The 21054-nt window shown below is 40.2% G+C and overlaps 2 protein-coding genes across 2 annotated transcripts in view; both read right to left on the reverse strand.

The window, feature by feature from the left end:
- fbxw5 (F-box and WD repeat domain containing 5) overlaps positions 1-7051 on the reverse strand; it is a 7785-nt gene extending 734 nt beyond the window's left edge. Inside the window, exons 1-10 of the mRNA XM_077498023.1 lie at positions 6920-7051; positions 4842-5037; positions 4603-4760; positions 4346-4529; positions 4106-4254; positions 3491-3823; positions 2079-2262; positions 1863-2010; positions 1054-1266; positions 1-896 (exon numbers count right to left, since the gene is read on the reverse strand). The exon at positions 1-896 is cut by the window's left edge and continues 734 nt beyond it. Of these exons, the coding sequence (XP_077354149.1) occupies positions 617-896; positions 1054-1266; positions 1863-2010; positions 2079-2262; positions 3491-3823; positions 4106-4254; positions 4346-4529; positions 4603-4760; positions 4842-5028 (1836 nt within the window). The 5' untranslated portion in view covers positions 5029-5037; positions 6920-7051 and the 3' untranslated portion in view covers positions 1-616. The remainder of the gene's footprint in view (positions 897-1053; positions 1267-1862; positions 2011-2078; positions 2263-3490; positions 3824-4105; positions 4255-4345; positions 4530-4602; positions 4761-4841; positions 5038-6919) is intronic.
- Positions 7052-8986: 1935 nt separating this feature from the next.
- LOC144002681 (PR domain zinc finger protein 12-like) lies at positions 8987-15410 on the reverse strand. Its single transcript, XM_077498103.1, has 5 exons — positions 15072-15410; positions 12681-12871; positions 12450-12605; positions 11350-11482; positions 8987-11179 (listed from the first exon to the last, which is right to left on the reverse strand). Exons 1-5 carry the CDS (start codon positions 15298-15300, stop codon positions 10671-10673), a joined length of 1218 nt encoding a protein of 405 aa, XP_077354229.1. The 5' UTR covers positions 15301-15410; the 3' UTR covers positions 8987-10670.
- Positions 15411-21054: the final 5644 nt, after the last annotated feature.

Genomic DNA, 21054 nt, shown 5'->3' on the forward strand with positions numbered 1-21054 from the left:
CCTGTTTAAAATGTATCTAGACTACAGGGTCCCAAACGTGACATGGGATTTTTTTTTTTTTTTTTTTTTTTTTTTTTGTGTGTTCATGTTATTTTTTTCCCAGGGTAACAATTTCATACTTTGTGGCCATAGTATTTTTTTGTTCTATCACAAAATATTTTGGGCACATTATAGCAATTTTGTGGCTACAAATGCTTTTTTGTATACTTTATATTGTAGCCACAACTTAATATTTTGCAATCATAAATTAATAATTTATGGTTACAACTTTTTCATCCAGAAATATGGTACACACATTTAATACCTTGTTCATGGACAAAAAAAGTGTTTTGTTATCACATTTGTGCACACGTTACATTTTGTATACAGGACACATTTTATCTAAATTGTGACCACAATTGATTTTTTTAAATTTTTTTTCCCCCCATGTCATCTCTCGATCTTGTCGGGACATGATGTTAAAAAAAAAAAGAAAGAAAGAAAGAAAAAGAAAAAAAACCTAAAAAAAAAAAAAACGCGTCATTTTGTTCCTGTTAAAAATGTTTCGTGACAGTTGTTCACAGCACAGCTGTCAAAAGTCTGGAAACGTCGCCCCCCGGTGACGAGAAGGCATCTGTCACGGCTTGCCATTGAGGCCCCTACCGCGGTTGAGCCAGGACGCCAGGAGGCCGGCGCGGTGGTGCGTCCGGGCGGTCCGGCGAGCGGCGTCCCGCGCCAGGCGCACGGCTCGGGGGGAGCGCCACACCTTGACGGTGGCGTCGTCGCTGGCCGACAGCAGCAGCTCCTGGTCGGCGGGGCTGAAGGCCACCGAGTTGACCACGTCGTCGTGGGCCAGCCGCGCCAGGCAGATGTTGTAGTGGCGGTCCCAGATGTAGCCGTGCTTGTCCTCGGCGCCACTGCAGAGAGGAGTTGGGAGCACAGTTTAGCTTGGCGATGGTTGACAAATAATATTTTTGACTCCTCTAGATGGCACTCTTGGTTTTAAAAATTATTTATTTTTTTTAACCATTCATTTCAGCCATGTGCGTGTCTAAAGTAGAGAGGCAAGCCTACCTGGCGACAAAGTCTCTGCTGACGTCCAGAAAGATGAAGAAGCACTCGTCATTGGGCGTGAAGGCTCGGTGGGCGCGAAGGCTGCGCCGCTCCTCCCTCAGACTCTTCAGGTCGATCACGTGAAGGTCGATCTCCTCTGCGATTGGAGGCGGCGACATGGGGTCGGAGATGATGCAGCCCGCGGGCCACGCCCGACTGTTCACGTACAGGTACCTGGTTCGCGTAAAACTGATTGGTCAACACACAACTGGCAGGTTGCTTTGGCGCTTTTCTGGCAAGTACAATGCTTTTCAGCATTCCCACATATGTTATTGTGATTTTTATTCTCCACACTTTTTTGCCATGTAACAACTCCCACACAATACTTCCGATTTACACTGTTCAAATTTCAACTTGCTTCAAAAATTCACGCATTCCGGGGTATATATCATCTGATTCCACATTACTTACAGTTCTCGCACAATTTAAGGTTTCATATCAACTTTTCCCCATTCATTTTCAATGGGACAGTGAACTTTTTTTAAGTATCACTTTCCATGCCCACTTCCATGCATATAACTTATCATCATTACCAGGTGTCTGATACTGCTCGGTGGCATAGTTTGTAAAGTGCATTGTACAGTAACTAGGAGGTTATAATTTCATAATTTATCTCTCAATTCATTCATATGCATTCCACATGCATTCAAATCTTAGCATTCAGCTTTCAGCATTCCCACACAATTTCTCCAGAAATTGCACTTAGTCTAGTTTGTTAAGCGCCTTTAGTTTCTGGTGACGGATGAGGTGATTTATGGCGATTTACTGACCGGTTGTCTGGCGAGAGACCCATCCCGATGATATGCCCGTGGATATCTATGACGTGGTCCAGCGAGTCGAAGAACTCGTCGGAGCTCCGCTCTTCGCCGCGCACGGGTCCGCAGGTGGTCATCTGGTCCGGCTTGATCCTCTTAATGCCTGGGGACAAGGTGGGCTCTTAAAATGGCCGCCGGACATCAGCACATCGGCGCAAGGGATACACCCACCTATTTGGTGAGGCGAGTACGTAAGGCTGCCGGTGGTAAACAGTAAGTACGTCTTGTCCTCTCCTTCGCCGGGCTCCGAGGTCTCCATTAGGTCCGAGTCCGGGGCTTTGGTGTGGACCCGGCCCATCATCTGAGCCACATGTCTCTCGATGGCAACCTGCCTGGGGTCCAGGTTCTTACAACTCTAAGGTGAAGAACACAAATATGGCAGCCAATCCGTTGAGTCTTTTGCACTTATCTTTTGTCGTAGAGGGCAAAAGTATTATTGTGGGAATGCTGTATCATTCCCACAATATGTTATTGTAATTTTTATCTCCACACTTTTTTACCACGTAACAACTCTCACATAATACTTCCAATTTACTAGGGGTGTTAAAAAAAATTGATTCGGCGATATATCGCGATACTACATCGCGCGATTCTCGAATCGATTCAATAATCGGCAGAATCGATTTTTTTTTTTTTTTTTTTTTAGGATTCACACCTTGAGCATGGAAGAATGTTATATGAACGGCACATTAAGCCTTAATATTTTTATTTTAATGCTGTTCAAACATGAAACAGATTACAACCTCTATAAGACTGAAATTTCAGATAAATAAATACATTTTCATATAAATCTTACACTCTACAAGCTTACTGATTAGTATTTTCTAAATATGAATGAAAAAAAATCGCAACAATCGACTTATAAATTCGTATCGGGATTAATCGGTATCGAATCGTGACCATTCGTATCGGGATTAATCGGTATCGAATCGAATCGTGACCTGTGAATCGTGATACGAATCGAATCGTCAGGTACTAGGCAATTCACACCCCTACAATTTACACTGTTTAAACTTCAACTAGCTTCAAAAATTGATGTCTCTGGGTATATATCGTCTGGTTCCACATTACTTACAGTATTTACACAATTTAAATTGTAATATCAAGTTTTCTCCATTCATTTTCAATGGGACAGACATTGAGCTTTTTCGAAGTACACTTTCCACGTCCACTTCCATACATATAACTGATCATCATTACCACAATATATCTCTCAATTTACTTCATAAGCATTCCACATGCATTCAAATCTTAGCATTCACCTATTAGCATTCAGCTTTCAGCATTCCCACGCAATTTCTCCAGAAATTACACTTAGTCTAGTTGTTTATATTATCATTTAAAAATAATAAATAAATTAGTATTTTTTATTATTTATATTATTGTAATACAAAAATAAATGTTATTTTAATTATTTATTGGTATTGTTTATATTATAATACAAAAATATTAATATTTATTTATGTATTATTTTATATCATTAGGTATAATATAATCCATTCATCCATAGATATTATTATATTTTTTAAAAAACAACATTTTTTTAACAGTATTTGTTACTTCCCACCGTGCATGCAGCTCACCTGCTTCAAGTGCTCCAGGCTGGAGATGGCGGTGGCCGTGCCGTGACATCTGCCGTCTCTCGGGCTCACGGCGTCGTCCTCGTCTTCCTCCTCGCTGCTGGACGTTCCCAAGTCGAAGAGCAGCGGCTGTTGCTGCTGCTGCTGCTGCTGCTGCTGTTCTTGCTGTTGACCTTTCTGCCTGCGGGCCTGACACTGAGCGTCGTAATCCAGCAGCAGGTCGGGGTTGTCATGACGGCGGCAGTGGGCCACCATGACGGTGCGGATGGTGCTGGCGTTGATGTTCTGGATCTTGAAAAGCCGCTTCACGACGTTGACGTTCTCAGACTCGATCTCCTGTCCAAGATGAGGGAAAATGGAATTGTCCGTTAAGTAGAGTGGAGGCACAAAATAATGTACGTAACGTAATGTACACATGATGTTTGTGTGAACTAAATGGTAGTTAGTATTTACCTTAAATGCTAATCCCCAGCATGCTAATGCTAATCGAGATTGCACTAATTTTGTTGGAGTTTAATCATGTTGACGCACAAAAGATAATAAATATTTAGCAGTTATATCCACTCATCAAATTTCCACAAAATCAATATCAAAGGTCTGTCGCCATTCAAGCCTGACCTGGAAGGCTTTATTGAGCGAAAGCACCGAGCAGGACGTCATGTTTCCGATCCAGTGCAGGTTGCCCGAGATCAGGTGGGTCTCGTTGAGCCAGCAGCCAAACACGTCGTACGGCTTGTTCCTCACCCGCGACAGCAGAGTGTAATTTTCTGCCGAGTCACGTCAGGGAACGCACGTTATCCCAGCTCGACGCATTCAATCCATATTGTGAAACGCATCCTGGTGGACCGCCGTACGTACCGAGACTCAGGACGGCGATCTCCCCCGAGGAGGAGTGTTGCGGGCCCAGGTAGACGCCCGACACCAGCAGCAGGCTGTCGTCGGCGTTGAACTGCGAGAACTGCGTGTAGCCCCAGTTGAACTGGCGCATGCTGGAGCTGTGCACCAGCGAGATGTTGCCATCGTGCCGCTCTGTGTCCCAAAGCTTGGCGGAAACGTTAAAAAAATGTTCAACTGATAAAACTGTTAAAAAAAAATAAATACGTGTGAGGGATTACCTTGACAGTGCAGTCTTTGGAGCACGAGGAGAAGCGGTGGCCCTGGTGGGAGAAGGCCAAATGGAGCACCTGGTCGCTGTGCTCCCTCAACGTTTGAACCTCCACACACGGGATGCAGTCAAAGAGGCGCTTGAACTCCTTGTACCACGACACGGCCGCTACGCACACACACACACGCAGTTGCGTCATTACACGTAGGATGGAAGAAAAGGAGCGGCGGCATCCTGTCGAACACCCACCTGGGTGTCGGGGTACGGTGCGAGGGATGCGATAGTAGGAGTAGAACAGCTCCCGCCATAGGAACTCGTCGCGGGATACGGCCAGCCACTGGCGGCAGGTGAGACCCGCCCTCAGCACGGCGTCGTATGGCAGACGGAGGAAGATCTCCAACACCAGAACATCCGGCAGAAATGGGCCACAATCCATCCTAACATCCTGGAGTGATTGCACAACATTTGAGTTCAGGTCACTTGTTTGGCTTTTTTCATTCTGTAGACGAGGTGGGCAAGTAAATAGGTAAACCATTTGTGACCATGTTTCTGTTTCATGCAAGCCATTTCCAGTTCAACAATAAAAACTTGAATGTAGTTATTAAATAAATTCTGGACCCATTTAGCTATTTTATGCAGAAGTTAATATTTTGTCTATAATTAATTTCATTGTTTTTCACATCCAATTAATACCATCAAAAACACATTTTGCCACTTGTCGAAAATAACATCCCGCGCTCAGGACTCAGGCAACGACCAATCATGGCTCACATTGTGAATGTCTTATGACTAAACCAAAACGTTTTGGGGGGTTTTCAGGCCAGGGTAAATTTTTTTTTTTTCTGTCTTATGTTTTATTCTGTTAATATATTTAAGAATTAAAATAAAATAAAAATTGGCCAAAAAAATATTTGAATTTTATTTAAATTATATTATCAGAATTATATTATTATTATTAAAGTATTATCTGCTCTTGTCAATAATTTGTAATAAATAAATAAATACATACAAAAAGAATAAAAATGAAATAAACATGCGGACTGACCAACAGTATAGATTTCTGAAAATAAAATGTGAACTTTACCAATTTGACAGATTTCGGTCCCTGCAGTGCTAACTGTAAATACATTTTGTTGTTACCAAAGCTCTTTCTCAGTTTTGTTTTTGTTGTTTAATAGTTTGAGCCATGTCACAAAAATAAAGAAACATTTGCAGCAAAGTCACTGTTCCGCTTGACGTTTCTTTTCACAGAACAGAAAATTTTCTGTGATTCTTCAGAAAGAGATCAAAACGTGGGACTGCTTTGAAAACAGCTGGCAGTGAACTGATCAAACATGGATTAATATCATTGAAGTAAGAAGTAAGATGTCAAAACGGGATTAGTGTTTCAATTCTGGGACTCTAGCCTTTTTAAACAAGGGTTATGGTTTCTAATTAGGGTTTCACTGCCAACGTCCAGGTATGGGTTTGTTGAATATTAACCTGATGGATATCATGAAAGAGCAAGTGAACACCTTGCCCCATCCTTCCATCCTAATAGTCTTGTTTCCATCATTCCATAAATCTTACCTTCTTTCATAAATACTTGTTTGCTTCAATCTTTTGAACTTCCTTCAACCCATCCTTCGTTTCCTCCGTCTGAGCTCCCTACATTTCATCCTTCAAACATCTCTTCATTCATCCTTCCAAATTTCAAACTGTTTTCATTCCTTCCTACAATTCATCCTTCCTTTCACTCCTTAATAACGAAATACCAGCCCATAAGTGTATACCTACTTTAGGCCCACCTATTAAAATTACACATTTTGTTCTCACTACAGCATATTCCCAACATGTAGTAAGGCCTTGCACAAGGCTTCCTTGTGGGAACAAGAATTGTGCAGCAAATGAGTGAGAATAAAATAAAAAAAAATGGTGTTCTCTTCCTCACTCCTCCACCAGCCCATCAATTGAGGATGACCTAACATGGTAAAGCTTCTTGACAGAGGCTTGAAAACTCGTGACAAGTCACTCTCTTTCCCTCAAAACAAACTCCTCGACTTCTAAACGATTGTGCAATATAACCAGAGCCAAATGTTAAGTGAAACTTTACCTCCGTTAACGTATTAAATCTGAAACTTTTTACTCTATTCCGCATAAACGCTGGCGAACTTGGCGCTAACCCTGCTAGCCACCTAGCTAGTTCGCCGCTAACAGACGTTTCATGTTCAACTCTGAGTAGAAGGAATTTCCTTCTGGCAACCTTGCACCACGTTTATAAAACGCCGCTTACGTTCGATGACTTGTTGAGCGGAGCCACCCGGTGACAATACCGTTGATAAACCCACCTGCTAGATCCAAGTATGCTGGTGGTGGGCGAGCGGCTAGCGGCTAGCCGCCTGGAAAATGACAACAGATAACAGAGGAGCCACAAGGCCGTACTAGTCGAACACAGAACACATCGTCGCGATGAAACCGACAGGTCCGACAAATGATAGATAGATAGATAGATAGATAGATAGATAGATAGATAGATAGATAGATAGATAGATAGATAGATAACGTTTAGAAAGTTTGAAATGTTTATTGACAACAAAGAATGTAGGCTATAAAAACAATCATCGACACAACTGCTGCCAAAGGGATAAAAAAAGACATTAAAGCCCTTGTCTTATTTCCATTGTGTGTAAATCGAATCAAAACATTTGTAAATATCTGCATTTACTTTGGAAAACAAGGCTCAACTTATTTGCCCATTTAATCTACCTGCTAACAACTTGAACTTAACTGAACCTAATTTATGTTTGTGCATTAATCTGTTGTCAATTTGAAATAGCCTAACGTCCTATTTTTTATTTAGTTATTTATTTTTTATGTAGAACAGGACGTCATTTTAATTGACTCTCTTGTAGCCACGGTATTTTTATTTATTTATTTTTTTTATTGGATTTTTTGGTCTGTGCTGGGCTTGGTGCGTTTCTAAATGTTTAAAAGTTGAAGGCCCTCGTGATGATACTGTGGTAGTTTTCAAATTACTGACATCACCACACACACTGAGTCGAAAAAAAAGTGCTGTGTCATTAGATTGATGGTATCTGCATAGCAACAGCCAGCCTGCGTTACAGCTAACTTGGGAAGAGTTTTAAAAAACAAAACAAAACATATAAGGATCATGCTTTGACTCATTCTCAGGTAAGTGCTTCATTTATATATCTATCTGAGGTTCAAGCGTCATATTTAATACACGAGAAATCAATTTTCTTCCAGCATTGAACCCCATGGCTGACTTGATCGCTTCTTCTTGCGGCACGAAGCAAGAGAAGAAGATGCCAGCAGCAGGATGATTCTGTTGTGTATTGAAAAGTTTGGATCCCAAGGACGCAGACACAAATAAGATTTTCTCTATTTATTCATGAAGAAGGCAGCACACAGGACAGTGTTTAATAATCCAGCAATGAACACGTTTCTCAGACTGCACCTACAGACAGTGAATAGTAAAGGACTAAAGAACGACATCACATAGGTCCAGACACCTAGAGATTAAAGGTTGACATCACGAAACATCACGTTTTGTAAACAGACACTTGTTGCATCAGTACCTGACACTTGACCTCACGGTCATGAACCCAAACTTAACAAGACATGAACTCAAACATCACTTCAGTTGAAACCCGATGATAGTTTAGTATGGGGGCGGGAATTTATAAGCTTTATGCTTCTTCCTGCCAGCCCTTTTTCTTTTCGGTTATTATATGTCAAAATTGTATGATGAAATGTTTGATTGTCACAATGCTGTCCGAAAGGAAAAACGAACAAATAAATCAAATCAGTTATATAGTATAAAACAAAACATCTCATGAGACAAAACATCACCCCTTCATGAGTCATATGACACACTCATGACAATACCCCCCTCAAAGAACGCCTTCTGGCGTTCTCCCGAGTTGAAACACAAACCCTCATCAGATCCCAGGCAAGAAAATAACCCATGTGACCCGAAAGTAAGCATATCATAACGTGACGCATACATGTGACCCTTATCACAAAGGTAAGCATTACACATAACAAAATTCGTACAGGACAGCCATGATAATAAGACGGTCGCAGAACTTACGCCGTCGTCCGAAACTATAGCCGGGAGCGACGCTGGTTGAGCGCCGCCAGAGGCCGCTGGTCGAACGTCGTTGTCCGCTGGCTACCGCTGGTCCTGACTCCGTCGTCCGGAACTGGAGCGGGGGGCGGATGCTCCCCAAGCGTCGCCGACTTGAAACGGCACCTTCGCCGCAATGAGGAAACTTTAAACGACGGCACCTTCGCCGCGAGAAAAAAAGTTAATATACAATAATTAAACAAAAAATTACCATGTACTGTACACAAAATTTTACATCAGCATTTGCCCCATCCCAGCAAACACACTTTTAAGGCCTCTTTATAAAGGATTATTTATTTTGAATACAAGAAGCACAAATGTATTTACACTCACATACGTATACAGAAGCATACAATACATTTACTTAGTTTTAATATTACACAATTATTCGGTCTGTACATTTTTAAAGTGACAATTTCATTTGAAAAGTGTGATACCAACACTGGTGTATTTATTTCAAGCTTTCTTCCAAAACTTGCACTCATGTTGAATACATAAGTAATCCATAGAAACTGACGTCACGTGACATGCGCACACGAGCGTGGCGGGATGATCATGTGACATACGATCACGTGACCGGCTCGGCAGTGTTGTCATTGTAGTCTTTGGTCACGTGCCAGGAGAGGTTACGGTATATATTTTTTTGTTTTTAAACCTGCAGCACTTTTGAGTCCTGTTTGTTAAAAGTGCTATATAAATAAAATTGATTTACTTGCCTGTGATTGGGAACCTTTGATCATGTGACAGGAAAGCATGCATGTAGACAGGAAGTGTTGATTACGTGACAGTAGTTAATGTGTCAGGCGAGCTCACCTTTATTTACCATTTGGCTCTATTTCATGAATGTGTGACTTTATTTCAACTATGTCAAGCATTTAATGAGTCTGTGAAAAGTGCTATGTAAATAAAATGTACTTAAGTGTATTGATTTGTTTCCCAAATTGTTAAATCATTGTTAAGTGTGATAAATCGTGAGCATGATCTGTGTCTTAACATATGAACATCATTAATATTAATAATTAAAGTGGAACTAAATGCAAAAATAAAGTAAATCTTTGCAAAAATATTTTATGTGCCACCAAAATTGTAAACATGGTCTTCTGCTTGGTGCTCATCGAATACTGTTAAAATCAAGCAGATTTATCCATCTCGGGTCTGCGAACGTTATGGCTCACCTGTTTTCTGGGTTTGGTCACGTGACGCAAGCAACATGAGCCCGATAGCACTTTGTTAAATTCAGTCGAGGGCCGAATATGAGCCAAAATGGCAGACCCTGATATGGTCGATTTCGTCTGATTAATTCTTATTCCATGAATGCAGAATCAGAATAACAATAGTGGGGGCACATACATGATTTTCTTGCAACGGATGCTTTTATGTTTAGTTTGCCTTTTAAGGTCATTTGAGCAAATGTGCTGGTAATCTCTCCACTAATTTGTACCAAAGAAACACAGTAGTTCTCGGTTTCAAAAAGATTGTTGACCTTTGTTGTGTACGGAGGACCAAAAATGCCAAAATAAATACATGTGAAAATAAAAACAGATATAAAAAATATAATTAAAAATTTAAATACAAAAAAAAAAAGTGTCCTGCATCATGAAACATGAGAGCAGAGCATTTTTATTTATTGAAATTTAATTTTTTTATTTTAAGAATTTGTTTATATATTTTATATTTTTTGTATTTAATTTTTGAATTATATTTTTTACATCCATTTTTATTTGTACATTTATTTAGGCATTTTTTGGTCTTCCATAGTTGTGATCTCATCAGTGTTTCTGAATGTTTTCGCCATGTGACAGACGTTTGGTCACGTGCCAGGCAAGTCCTCCCAGAATGTTTTTTTTTTTTTTTTTTTTAAATACATTAATGGAACACGTGTCCGTCTCCTCTCCACTCAAGCTCGTTGCTAAAGTGCATCCTTGCTGCTGTTGTCATCGTCTTACTTGTCAGAGCACCAAGGCAGGAATGTGGTGCACCAGCGGCACATGATGGTGGTGGTGGTGGTGGCGGACCACCGGCGCCATCTGCTGGGGTGGAGGAGGAGGAGGAGGAAGGGGCGGCGACGCCTGCGCGGTAGTCTCGCCGGCAGCGATGGCAGCGGCGGCGGCGGCGGGCTTGTGCCGGGCGCTCTTCTGGTGCGCTCGCAGCCCCGCCAGCTGCGAGTAGGCGCTCTGGCACACGTGACACTTGTAGGGGCGCTCGCCGGTGTGCAGGCGCACGTGGTTGCGCAGCGTGGACGACTGGCTGAAGCGGCGGTTGCAGAAGCGGCACACGAAGGGCTTGTCCAGCGTGTGGATGCGCATGTGCGAGCGCAGGTTGCTGCGCGAGTTGAAGCCGCGGTGGCAGATGACGCAGCGCATGCGGCCCGAAGTGTATAGGCCGGCGCTGGAGGACGACGATGACGATGAGGATGAGGAAGGCGGCGAGCACGAGGAGTCGCAAGACTGGGAGTCATCTGGAAAAATGACGACACGTGGTTACGACCATGATCGGGCGGCTCGAACAGATTATCGGCATTTTCTTTCATATCGTTGGGAAAAGATCATTTAAGGGACCGTGATTAAAAAGTGTAGACAGGCTCATTCTATTTAATTGTAAAAATAATTCTCCAAAAAGGTTTCTCACCATTTCTGCTCTTCTTCTGCTGCTGCTGCTGCTGCTGCTGCTCTTCGTCTGCTCCAGGCACCCCAGGGATGCCTAGAAATGTGTTGTGAGTGTTTCCATACCACACCAGCAACTCCTGGTCCGGTGGAATAGTCTACAAGAAAAAGTCATCAAATGAGAATTCAGCTTTCCCCACTTTTGTTTTCTTAAACATTTTTTGGGGAAAAAAAAAAGAAAAGACAGGCTGTAGAATTTAGTGCCATCTAGTGGTGAATTAATAGAATGCATTTTGACACACGTAGTTACATTACATTCACGTTAAAGAACTTAAAAAAAACAAACCTTTTTACCCTTTGTGCCATAAATGTATATTTATTATAACATTTGTAAATTTGTATTTATTATAAAATTTAAATGCAGTGTTCAAACTGCATAATGTTACTATGGCTTTTATAAATTTTCATGTGCATTTTTTTTATTATTATTTTTAGGACTACAATATATTTTTAAAATGCAGCTTAGTCATATTTAACTTTTACAAAAATATGCATTTGATTTTTTTAACATTCAGGTACAAGTTTAATTGAACTATTACAGGGAAATACACTTTAAATAGAATTAATAATTAAGTACAGTGTTCAAAATTGGCTTTTTTTTAAAAATGTTACAAATGTATATTGTTAAAGTGGCTTAAATTAAAAATAAATAAAATATTCAGTACTTTTTTTAAATACAGGTCTGTTTACCACACTTAAAAAAAAAATACATTTGCATACATCTTTAAAAAAACACATTTTGACATTTAAGTGGGTAAAATTTTGAGTTATGCGCTAAATCAATTTCATACATTTGCTTTTAATATCCTACATTTCAATACAGGAGCAATGTTCAAACAATACAATAATACAATAATATTAAATGCATTTCTTAAGAATAAAATCTATACCTAATTTTTCTAGTACACCAATATATATTTGGTGTAAAAACTTTGACAACTTGTGTTCTTGATCATTTTAAATGTATAAAATTGGAGGTGTCACACTATGATAATTTTTTTTAATATAATTTTGAATATGTTAGTAAACCCTGCATGCACACTGCGCTAAAAGTGGTTCCTCTACCTCCACGGCCTTGTAATAGATGCTGCTGCCAATTTGGACCACCTCCAAGTTCTGCTCCTGCTCATTGCGGGCGCACTTGATGTAAGTCATCCAGCTGCGTTGATCCTCCTGGCTGGCATCGATGAAGTACCTCACAGTTCCATCTTCGTTAAACACCTTCATAAGAAAACATGCAAATGAGCTTGAGGGATGACACATGCAGAAGTGAACTGAGCCTCACAAGAGACTCACCTCCCACATCAGGTTGTTGTTCTTGAGCAGGTCCACGTGTTCCGGGGACAGGACTTTGCCTGTGAAGGGGCCCATCTCTGTGCCGGCCTTGATCCATGTCTTGGAGAAGATTCCCAGACCTTCTCCTGGGATGGAGCTCTGTGCTATGATCACCTCGCTGGGAAGCACCAGGCTGGACAACTTCTGTACCTCTGCCAAAAAAAGAAGAAAACATTTCTATTAATGTCAACAAACTGTGCAGACATGAAGAAAATAATTATATGATCAGTGAAAAGAAATTTCACACTTTATTTTTAATTGTTAATAATTGTATATTATGAACAAAAAAAAAATATGAGTTATTAAAATATTTATTGTTTGAATTTTTGTTTATTACAATTATAGCACAGTATAGAAAAGCTTTTTTTAAATTTTTTTTAATCGTATTTAATTACGACACTAAATTGGCCTCGACCCAATGTATACACATTATCAGTGAAAAATTGTTCCCTAATTGTATTCACACATCAATTACAAATAAATAAAATTCCTTGTTTTTACAGGTATTTTTTTTCATCACTTTTTTTTTCTTTATAAATTTGGGCAGAATTCCATTCTTCACAACTATGGGTCCAAATTGGGGCAAAGTAGTTCAAAGACGATCAGTTTGAAGAAAAATGCATGCAATGTTTAATTACATTTCTTTTGACTTCATATTTTATATTATCAGTTTGAAAAAAGATTTTAATGAATGTTTAAAGTTATTGACAATTACGGCATTAAATGTTATGATGAAATTCAGAATTATTCACAAACGATCAATTTGCAAAAATACAATTAAAGTATTTTATTCACAATTATAAACACCACATTGGGCCGTTTTTTTTTTTTTAAATCTCTCCCAATTATGAATTCTTTACTCTATGTGCATTTCGAAGTGCATGCATGTATGTCATGTAGCCCACCGGCGGCAGGTTCCCCACGTACCGGCTCCAAATATTTAGCGACACTTTATCCTCCATTTAATTCGATTATCTGCTTGAATTGTACGTTTTTGTTGCGCACGGTAAGCAGTTTTATCCCCACCTAAAAAGGCTAGGGGGGAAGAGACAAAAACGTTTCTTTAATGTCAAAATCAAAGTTTTTTCCCCCTTCTTCTTGAATTAAAAAGCTGCAACAACAACACAAAAAAAATGATAATAAAAGCTTTGTCCACTGGGGGTTAAATGGTCCTCCATTGCGCGGGCTCCAGCAATTGGTCACGCTTCAGATGTGATATTCATTAAAGGATCGGCTCAAAAAAGAGAGAGAGGGAGAGACGGCTAATTCCAAATTCATTATCCTTTTAAGAAGTTTGTAGCAATAAATTTGCGCTGAATGGAGCGGCGTCTTGTTAAAAGGGACTCTGGAATCCGCGCGACAAAAAAATGGAAAGGCGATTAGATGGCTGACATGCAATGAATAGCATTAGATTTAGCCTTCACGCCGCATTATGCGACCAACAGCAAATGTTTGAAAAGAAAGCGAGACGGAGACGGAGCCAGAGGAGACGGAGGGAGCCCCACATAGCTGCCAAGCGCACGAAAAGAGACTGTCCGCAGATTGATGAATGCTGGGAGAAAGTTGCTCCCAAGAAAAGGGAACTTTTTTTTTTTTTTTTTTTTTAAGCGAACACTTTCCCAGGTCAACGCGCAGAGTTAACCAAATGAATTTAAAGGCTTGAATCAGCGGCACTTGCTTCTTTCAGGGGGCTACTTAACGCGTTAAATGGCTCGAAAAGGATGAGAAAAGACTGGCGATGAAATGTGGAGGGAAAAGTGTAGCAACAAGTGTATAATTGCTCAATACAAAAAAAACAATAATAAAAGAGTTGGACTCGATAAACATCTTCCTGTATAATTCTGGAAAAGCAGCATTTTCTTCTTCTGCTATCTTTCTTCTTCGTTTGTAATTATCCAAGTAAAAACAACTACAATATTCATTCTTCTTCGTTTCTTATAACCCCAGCAAGGAAAACAGTCAAACACTGGTACTGGTTATTTTTTGTAAGTAAAAAAATAGTTTTCTTTCACGTATAACAAGCACATTAGTCTCACTAATTTCTTCCTGACAAGAAATAAAACTCCACTTTCTTCTTGTAGGCTATATTTAATGCCCCCTTCGACTCCAGGTTAAAAAGCTTCTTCTTCGATTGTTACGCATTCTTCTTCGTGTATTTTTAAGAACTTCCGGAATTACGAAAGTTAGCTCAGTAGCTAAGCACCGAGGAGTGAATTAAAATTTAAATACATCAAATTGTTCAACCATGTTGTCTTTAAATAAAATAAAAAAAATAAAAAAAAGTTACATTTCGATTAATTTTTTATCACGAGAACACCATGAACTTCGCCACCCCCAACAGGTGGTGCCTACCTCCAACGAAGGACTGGGCCAGCACTTCGGCGGTGAAGGCGGTCCTGGTGCAGCCGGCGTGGCGTTCGTCGGCCTGCAGGTGCTCGCCACCCTGCAGGACGTTCCTCCAGCGGCCGTACAGGAAGCTGTGCAGGACGTCCGAAGTGATCACGTCCGACAGCGCCGCTCGGGCCGGACATTTAAATCCAGACTTGCGGGCCAAAGCTTCGGCGGGCAGCACAGAGCCCATCTTGTCGCTGTGAGCTGGACCTGGGAAGTGAACTTTAAAGAAAAGGGGAAAAAAAAAACTCGAGGAGGATGCAAGTGCTGCTCTCCTCTCAAGAGAGTGTGTGAGTGAGCTCTGGCTCTGCTCGGCTCTTGAGGGTCGCTTTTTATTGATGGGGGGGCTGCCCCCAGGATCCTAATTAGTTATTAATGACACACCCCTTGCGGCGTGGAGCTGCCCACACTGCAGAAGAAAAAAAAAAAAAACTTTTATTATCATGAATGCACACTACAGTTTTCTAAAGGGAAACAAAAGTAACGAATAATAAAAAAAAAAAAAACACAAGTGGATCCTTGGGGGGGACATGGCTTAAATTTTTTTTAAAAAAAAGCATAATTTAAACACTACGCGCTAAAGAACGCATGCACTTTTCTATACAAAATAATATACTTAAATAATGCACATGAATTAACCAAAAGACGTGGATGGCTTTCACGAAGAAGCAAACATATTTTCATCCTCCCATAAATGCATGCATACACATTATTTTCTATGGGAAAAATAAATAAATAATAATGCACGTGGAGGGAAAAATAGATGAGTGGATGACTATTTTTTCCCAAGAAAAAACAATCAACTTCAAATACATTTTAAAAAAAAATGATGCAGTTGTATTTTTTATGGGTTTTTGGGGTAGGCGCACTATTTCTGAAGAAAGAAAATAATGCAGGTGAAGAAGAAAAAAGAAAAGTACGTGGATTTAAAAAATAATATCTTTTTAAAATGAGGAAAGAAAAACATTCGCTCAAGAAATGCACGTTTTGTTTTGTTCTTATATTGAAAAAAAAACACGAAACATGCAAAATTTGAGGAGTGGAAGAAAGAAAAAACGACATTCAATTTTTTTTTTTGTGAATTATTAAACGAAACAAAACGATGGGGGAAATTAACGTTTAATTAGAAGAACTGGGATCATGAATGCAACCAAGCGTAAAAAAACAAAAACAATTTGGTTAGGTTATAAGAAATGGGGGTCCAGTTAAAAAAAAACAAAAACAAAAACACACATATGCAGAAAGTTTAAAAAATAATAGCAGTACTACTACCATGCCCCCTCCCTCAAATGCCCACAAACAAAATAAAGAAAAGTGTTGCACGTGAATGTTTTTGTTGCTAATTTCCAAAGCGGTGGCTGCTATTGTTCCCTTGAGTGCATTTGCTATTCATGTGCCTGTAATGTTATTTAATGTGAGGAGTAAGCGCGGGAATAACAAGAATAGAAACACGCTCATGTTTTTTTTGTGTTTTTTTTTCTAAATATTTCTTGGACTCTGGATGAGGAGAAAGGTTGAGGATGGGGTGGTGGGGGGTGTTTTACGTCATTGTTCCCATGCAAAGCTGCTTTGACGGGCTGCACTTGTTGAGGTAAGACGGTTTAATATTCATGGGTGTTGTTGTGTGTGCCCCCCCCCCCCCCCCCCCCCCCCCGCCCCCCTCGTATTGTGACGTTTCGATGAGTATATACGAGCCCTTATTTTTCAAGCTTGCCGGAGTGCGGCTAAACGCGGGCAGTTTTCCTTCTTTTTATTGAGGACATCTTTATTCCATTCGCTGCTTCGAGCTCTCAGCTTTCGCCCCCCTCTTTTTTTTCTTCTAAAGTGATGTCAGGGCTTCTGAAAAGTGTCGCAAATCAATCTTTCATGGGGGCTTTTGAGGGCAATTTGACATCCATGCACGCCTCTTTTCACCGCAGCAGCTACAAGGAGGATTGGGAGAAAAATGGGAATTTTTTTTTTTTTTAAAGAAGAAAAAAAAAAGGGGGTGGGGGGGGTGTTAAATATGGAGGTATAGATGGCAAGTAGATCCAAAAAGAGGCAAGGTGAGTGACAGGGCACGTAAAAAGATTACTGCGCAAACAGCTGCTTTTTTATGAGCCTCCCCTTTTTTTCCCAGATGAAATTTGCCCCTCCCTCCTCTATTCCCTTTCTCATCTAGATTGATTTACATTGATGGCATTCATCAGCCCACCGGTTTAAAAAAAAAAAAAAAAAAAAAAAAAAAAAAAAAAAAAAAAAAAATCAGGGCGGGGCCGGGCTCTTTATTAAAGAGGAATTAAAGGCCCTGAATTGAGCTCAGGCATGGATTTGATTTGCTTATTTATGCATTAACCTCGGCTGCTGGTCATGTCATCCCCCGCTCAGGCGGCCCCATTGTCGGGGGGCTTTTCTCTCGGCCATTTAAAGCCTATCAATTTCGTGTGGATGATTGACAATTATTGCACAAAGACGCGCGCTAATTGTCGCGTTTCAAAGAGCTGCTGGGAAAGCTATCAAAGAGAAGAAGGGGGGAAAAAGCAGGATAAATGCAGATTTGCTCTCCTTTAAGAACAACAAAACGTGTTGGAATACATTAGACTGTTGAATGAATAATCATGTATACACTTAGCACGCTTGCACACATATGAGGTCGAATTTTGATGAAGCTCAGTTTGGATTGATGACGAAAATGATGGAGCCACTCATTTAGACAGATTATAACAACTCAAACCAGAAAGTCTCCATCTGACTGGACTTGACACAAAGTGGAAAAGTACACTGTGGTCTGACGAGTCCATACTCTAAATTGTTTTTGGAAATCACGGACGTTGTCCTCCGGTCAAAAACAAGGAGGACAAACTGGATTGTGCACAAAGGTCAAAAGCCAGCATCTGGGATGGTCTCAGGTGCATTTGGGACAATGGCATGGCTAACTTACACGTCTGTGAGGACAACATTAATGCTGAAAGTGTTTGGAGCAACACATGCTGCCATCCAAGCAAGCACTTATCTTATTCGTTGACGTCCCATGCTTATTTTAGCAAGATGATCTCAAGTCACACTCCGGTCTCCTCCCACACCCCAAAGACATGCATGGCAGGTTAATTGGGCGCTCCGAATTGTCCCTATAGGTGGGCTTGTGAGTGTGGATGGTTGTTCGGCTCTGTGTGCCCTGCGATTGGCTAGCAAACAGTTCAGGGTGCACCCCCCGCCTACTGCCCAAAGAGAGATAGGCTCCAGCGCCCCGGCGACCCTTGTGAGGAATAAGCGGTCAAGAAAATGGATGGATCTCAAGTCACATTCTGCAGGTGTTACAACAAAGTGCTAAACAGGACTGCCAGCACTCCAGACCTGTCTCCCATTGAAAATGTATGGCACAAACTAAGACAAAAGACCAGACTTCCACCTCTTAAACTTCAACAATTAGTCTTCCCAGTTCACCAACGCTGATTGAGTTATGGTTCCAGCTTTTTTGGAATGTGTTGCAGGTATCAAATTGAAAATGGGTGACTATTGTGTCGAGCAATTTGATCAACTCCATTCTTTGGAATTGTTAAAAAAAAAAAAAAAAAAAAAAAAAAAAAAATATATATATATATATATATATATATATATATATATATATATATATATATATATATATATATATATATATATATATTTTTTTTTTTTTTTTTTCATCAGCACATGAATTACATTTAACAATGTAAAAAAATATATATTAAAAATTCAACACATTTTTTTTTTAACAAACGCAATCGCTCATTATATACTGATAAAAGTGAGTGGTTCCATTTCTCCTGTTGAGTCCTAAAGGCGGCGCAGCACGGAATGTCCTTTGCGCACGCGCTAAAAATCATTAAACGGTAAAACTTTACTACCATTATTAAAAAAATACAATAAACAGGAGATTGCAGTACAGGTGTACCAAATAAAGTGACCGGTGAAGATTAAAAAAAAAACAAAAAAAAAAACGTAGTCAAGTGAAGCAAGAGACGACACGCGCACCAAATACACTTGACAAGAGAGGAGTCATTAAAATGAGATTAAGCTGCATGGCGAGTGTCTCAGTGTGTGCACCTCAGTCGAGATCAGTTAATCTGATGCAAAGGTGAGAGTAGAGGTGCGCCCCCTCCTGCCTTCCATTCTTCCCCTTGTCACATCACACCTGCCTGCTTTCAAATTGCAGAGGGGGTGGGGCGGTGGGGGGGTAATGGCCAACACTCAATAAAGCTTACTTGGGAGGAGGAGCCGTAAACAAACATTTCACTTTAAAGGCAATGTAAAGTTAACTATTTTCACATCAGTATTTAAAAAAATGCAATGCAAAACAACTGGGATAAATGGTAACATTTTAGGTAATGCAACAAAAAATTTCATTCGCACCAGTACAATCAGTAAATTAGCTTATTTTTTGGGGGGAAATTATAATCAATACAATTGTTGAATATTCTTCATTGCAGCCCATTTGTCAATAATATAGCAAAAATAAGAGGGATGAATATTGATGTTGCAAATCCATTTACAGTGTGTGCCCCCAAAATTTCAGGTTAGGAGCTTCTGTGCTCCTTTTAAAGCAATTTATTTCTTTTTAGCATGGCCCTTATAGTCCTATTAGGTCCGAGATGATGTAGCAGACAAGCAAACAATGAATTAATTATAACACCGACAATAGAGGCTGCACTCATTGAGGCTCTGGGAATGAGCCTGGAACAAGAACGTTATTAGCCGGCCACAATGAACCAACGGGTCATTAGTGTCCTTGGGGAAAAGAGGAAGAGGATCAAAATCAAGGCTCGGATTTGGAAACAGCTGCAGTGCATCAATGCAGGGGCCGCGACGGGGCCCAGTGCGGCATGGCCCCCCTGCCGGGCCCAAACGTTCACTGGTAAAGCGGGAGGGGTCGGCCTGGAGGAACATGTCACTTATTATTAGGGCCCCGAGGACAAGGCGGTGCCCAAGGCACTCTTGAAATCGCTTTTTAAGATGATTCTTCCGCTTTGTCGTCAGTTTCAACAACACCCCCCCAAAAAATCAGGTTGTTTCGATACAAACCAACCCCAAGTTGGGTCAAATTTACCCAAGTAGCAGGTTGGTTCAATTTTGGAGTAAAAATTGGGCTATTTTTGACCCAGTAGTTTAAGGGTCTGGATTACACTAACAAAACCTACAACTCATAAAATTGGACCCAACACAAACAGGAATTGGCCACTAAAACAATAAATGGTTGACCTGACCCAACAAATGGGTTACTCAGAAAAATAACCCAGAATTGGGCCCTAAACAAATAACACAGGAATTGGGTTGTCATTTTGTCCATTTAAAACAGTGGATGGCTGATTTGAAGGAAAAAAAATTGGTTACACTAAAAAATAATCCAGAAATTTGACTAAACACAAACAACCCATGGACTGGGTTGATGAAAAACTTTTCTGGGATTTTTTCCCCCTATAAAAATCCTCCATGACAATTTCACAAAACTGCCATGGCCATCATAAGAGGATGTATGACTACTAGGGTAAAAAAAACAAAAAACAAAAAAATATTGGTTAACAAAAAAAAAAGAAAAAAAAGAAAAGAAAATAGGACCAACCAACTATTTGGATTAATTTGACCAAACAATTTGTTTGTATAAAACCTCAAAACTTTTAAAACTTATCTACAAGTCTATCATAACATGACGTACAAATTTCATGCCTGAAATTGAACATCAGTTTTTGAGGTTTGAAGAGGCGCAATTGAAAGCAGGATTCATATAACAGATTGGTTTCAGCTAGCGACCTGAAATTTAGTAAACATGGCAAGCCAGACGGGACTCAAGACAAGACGGGCCTATCTAATGCAGACATCGAAGTTTGATCATCTAGAGGACCTTTGAAGATCATTCATAGACATGCAACATGTTGAACGAGAACTAAAATGGAGGTCAACCACAAGAGAGGCTTGCGGAAAATTTATTATG

The sequence above is a fragment of the Festucalex cinctus genome, chromosome 15 (genome assembly GCF_051991245.1).
Source record: "Festucalex cinctus isolate MCC-2025b chromosome 15, RoL_Fcin_1.0, whole genome shotgun sequence".
NCBI classification, from domain to species: domain Eukaryota; kingdom Metazoa; phylum Chordata; class Actinopteri; order Syngnathiformes; family Syngnathidae; genus Festucalex; species Festucalex cinctus.

Bases quoted from the DNA above. Each gene is read 5' to 3' on its own strand.
- LOC144002681 (XM_077498103.1), bottom strand. From the start codon at position 15,300: ATGGGCTCTGTGCTGCCCGCCGAAGCTTTGGCCCGCAAGTCTGGATTT. The intron at 11,483-12,449 runs GTAGAGGAACCA...TTTTTCTTGTAG, and splicing joins TCTATTACAAGGCCGTGGAG to ACTATTCCACCGGACCAGGA. The intron at 11,180-11,349 runs GTGAGAAACCTT...TCATTTTTCCAG, and splicing joins GCAGAAGAAGAGCAGAAATG to ATGACTCCCAGTCTTGCGAC.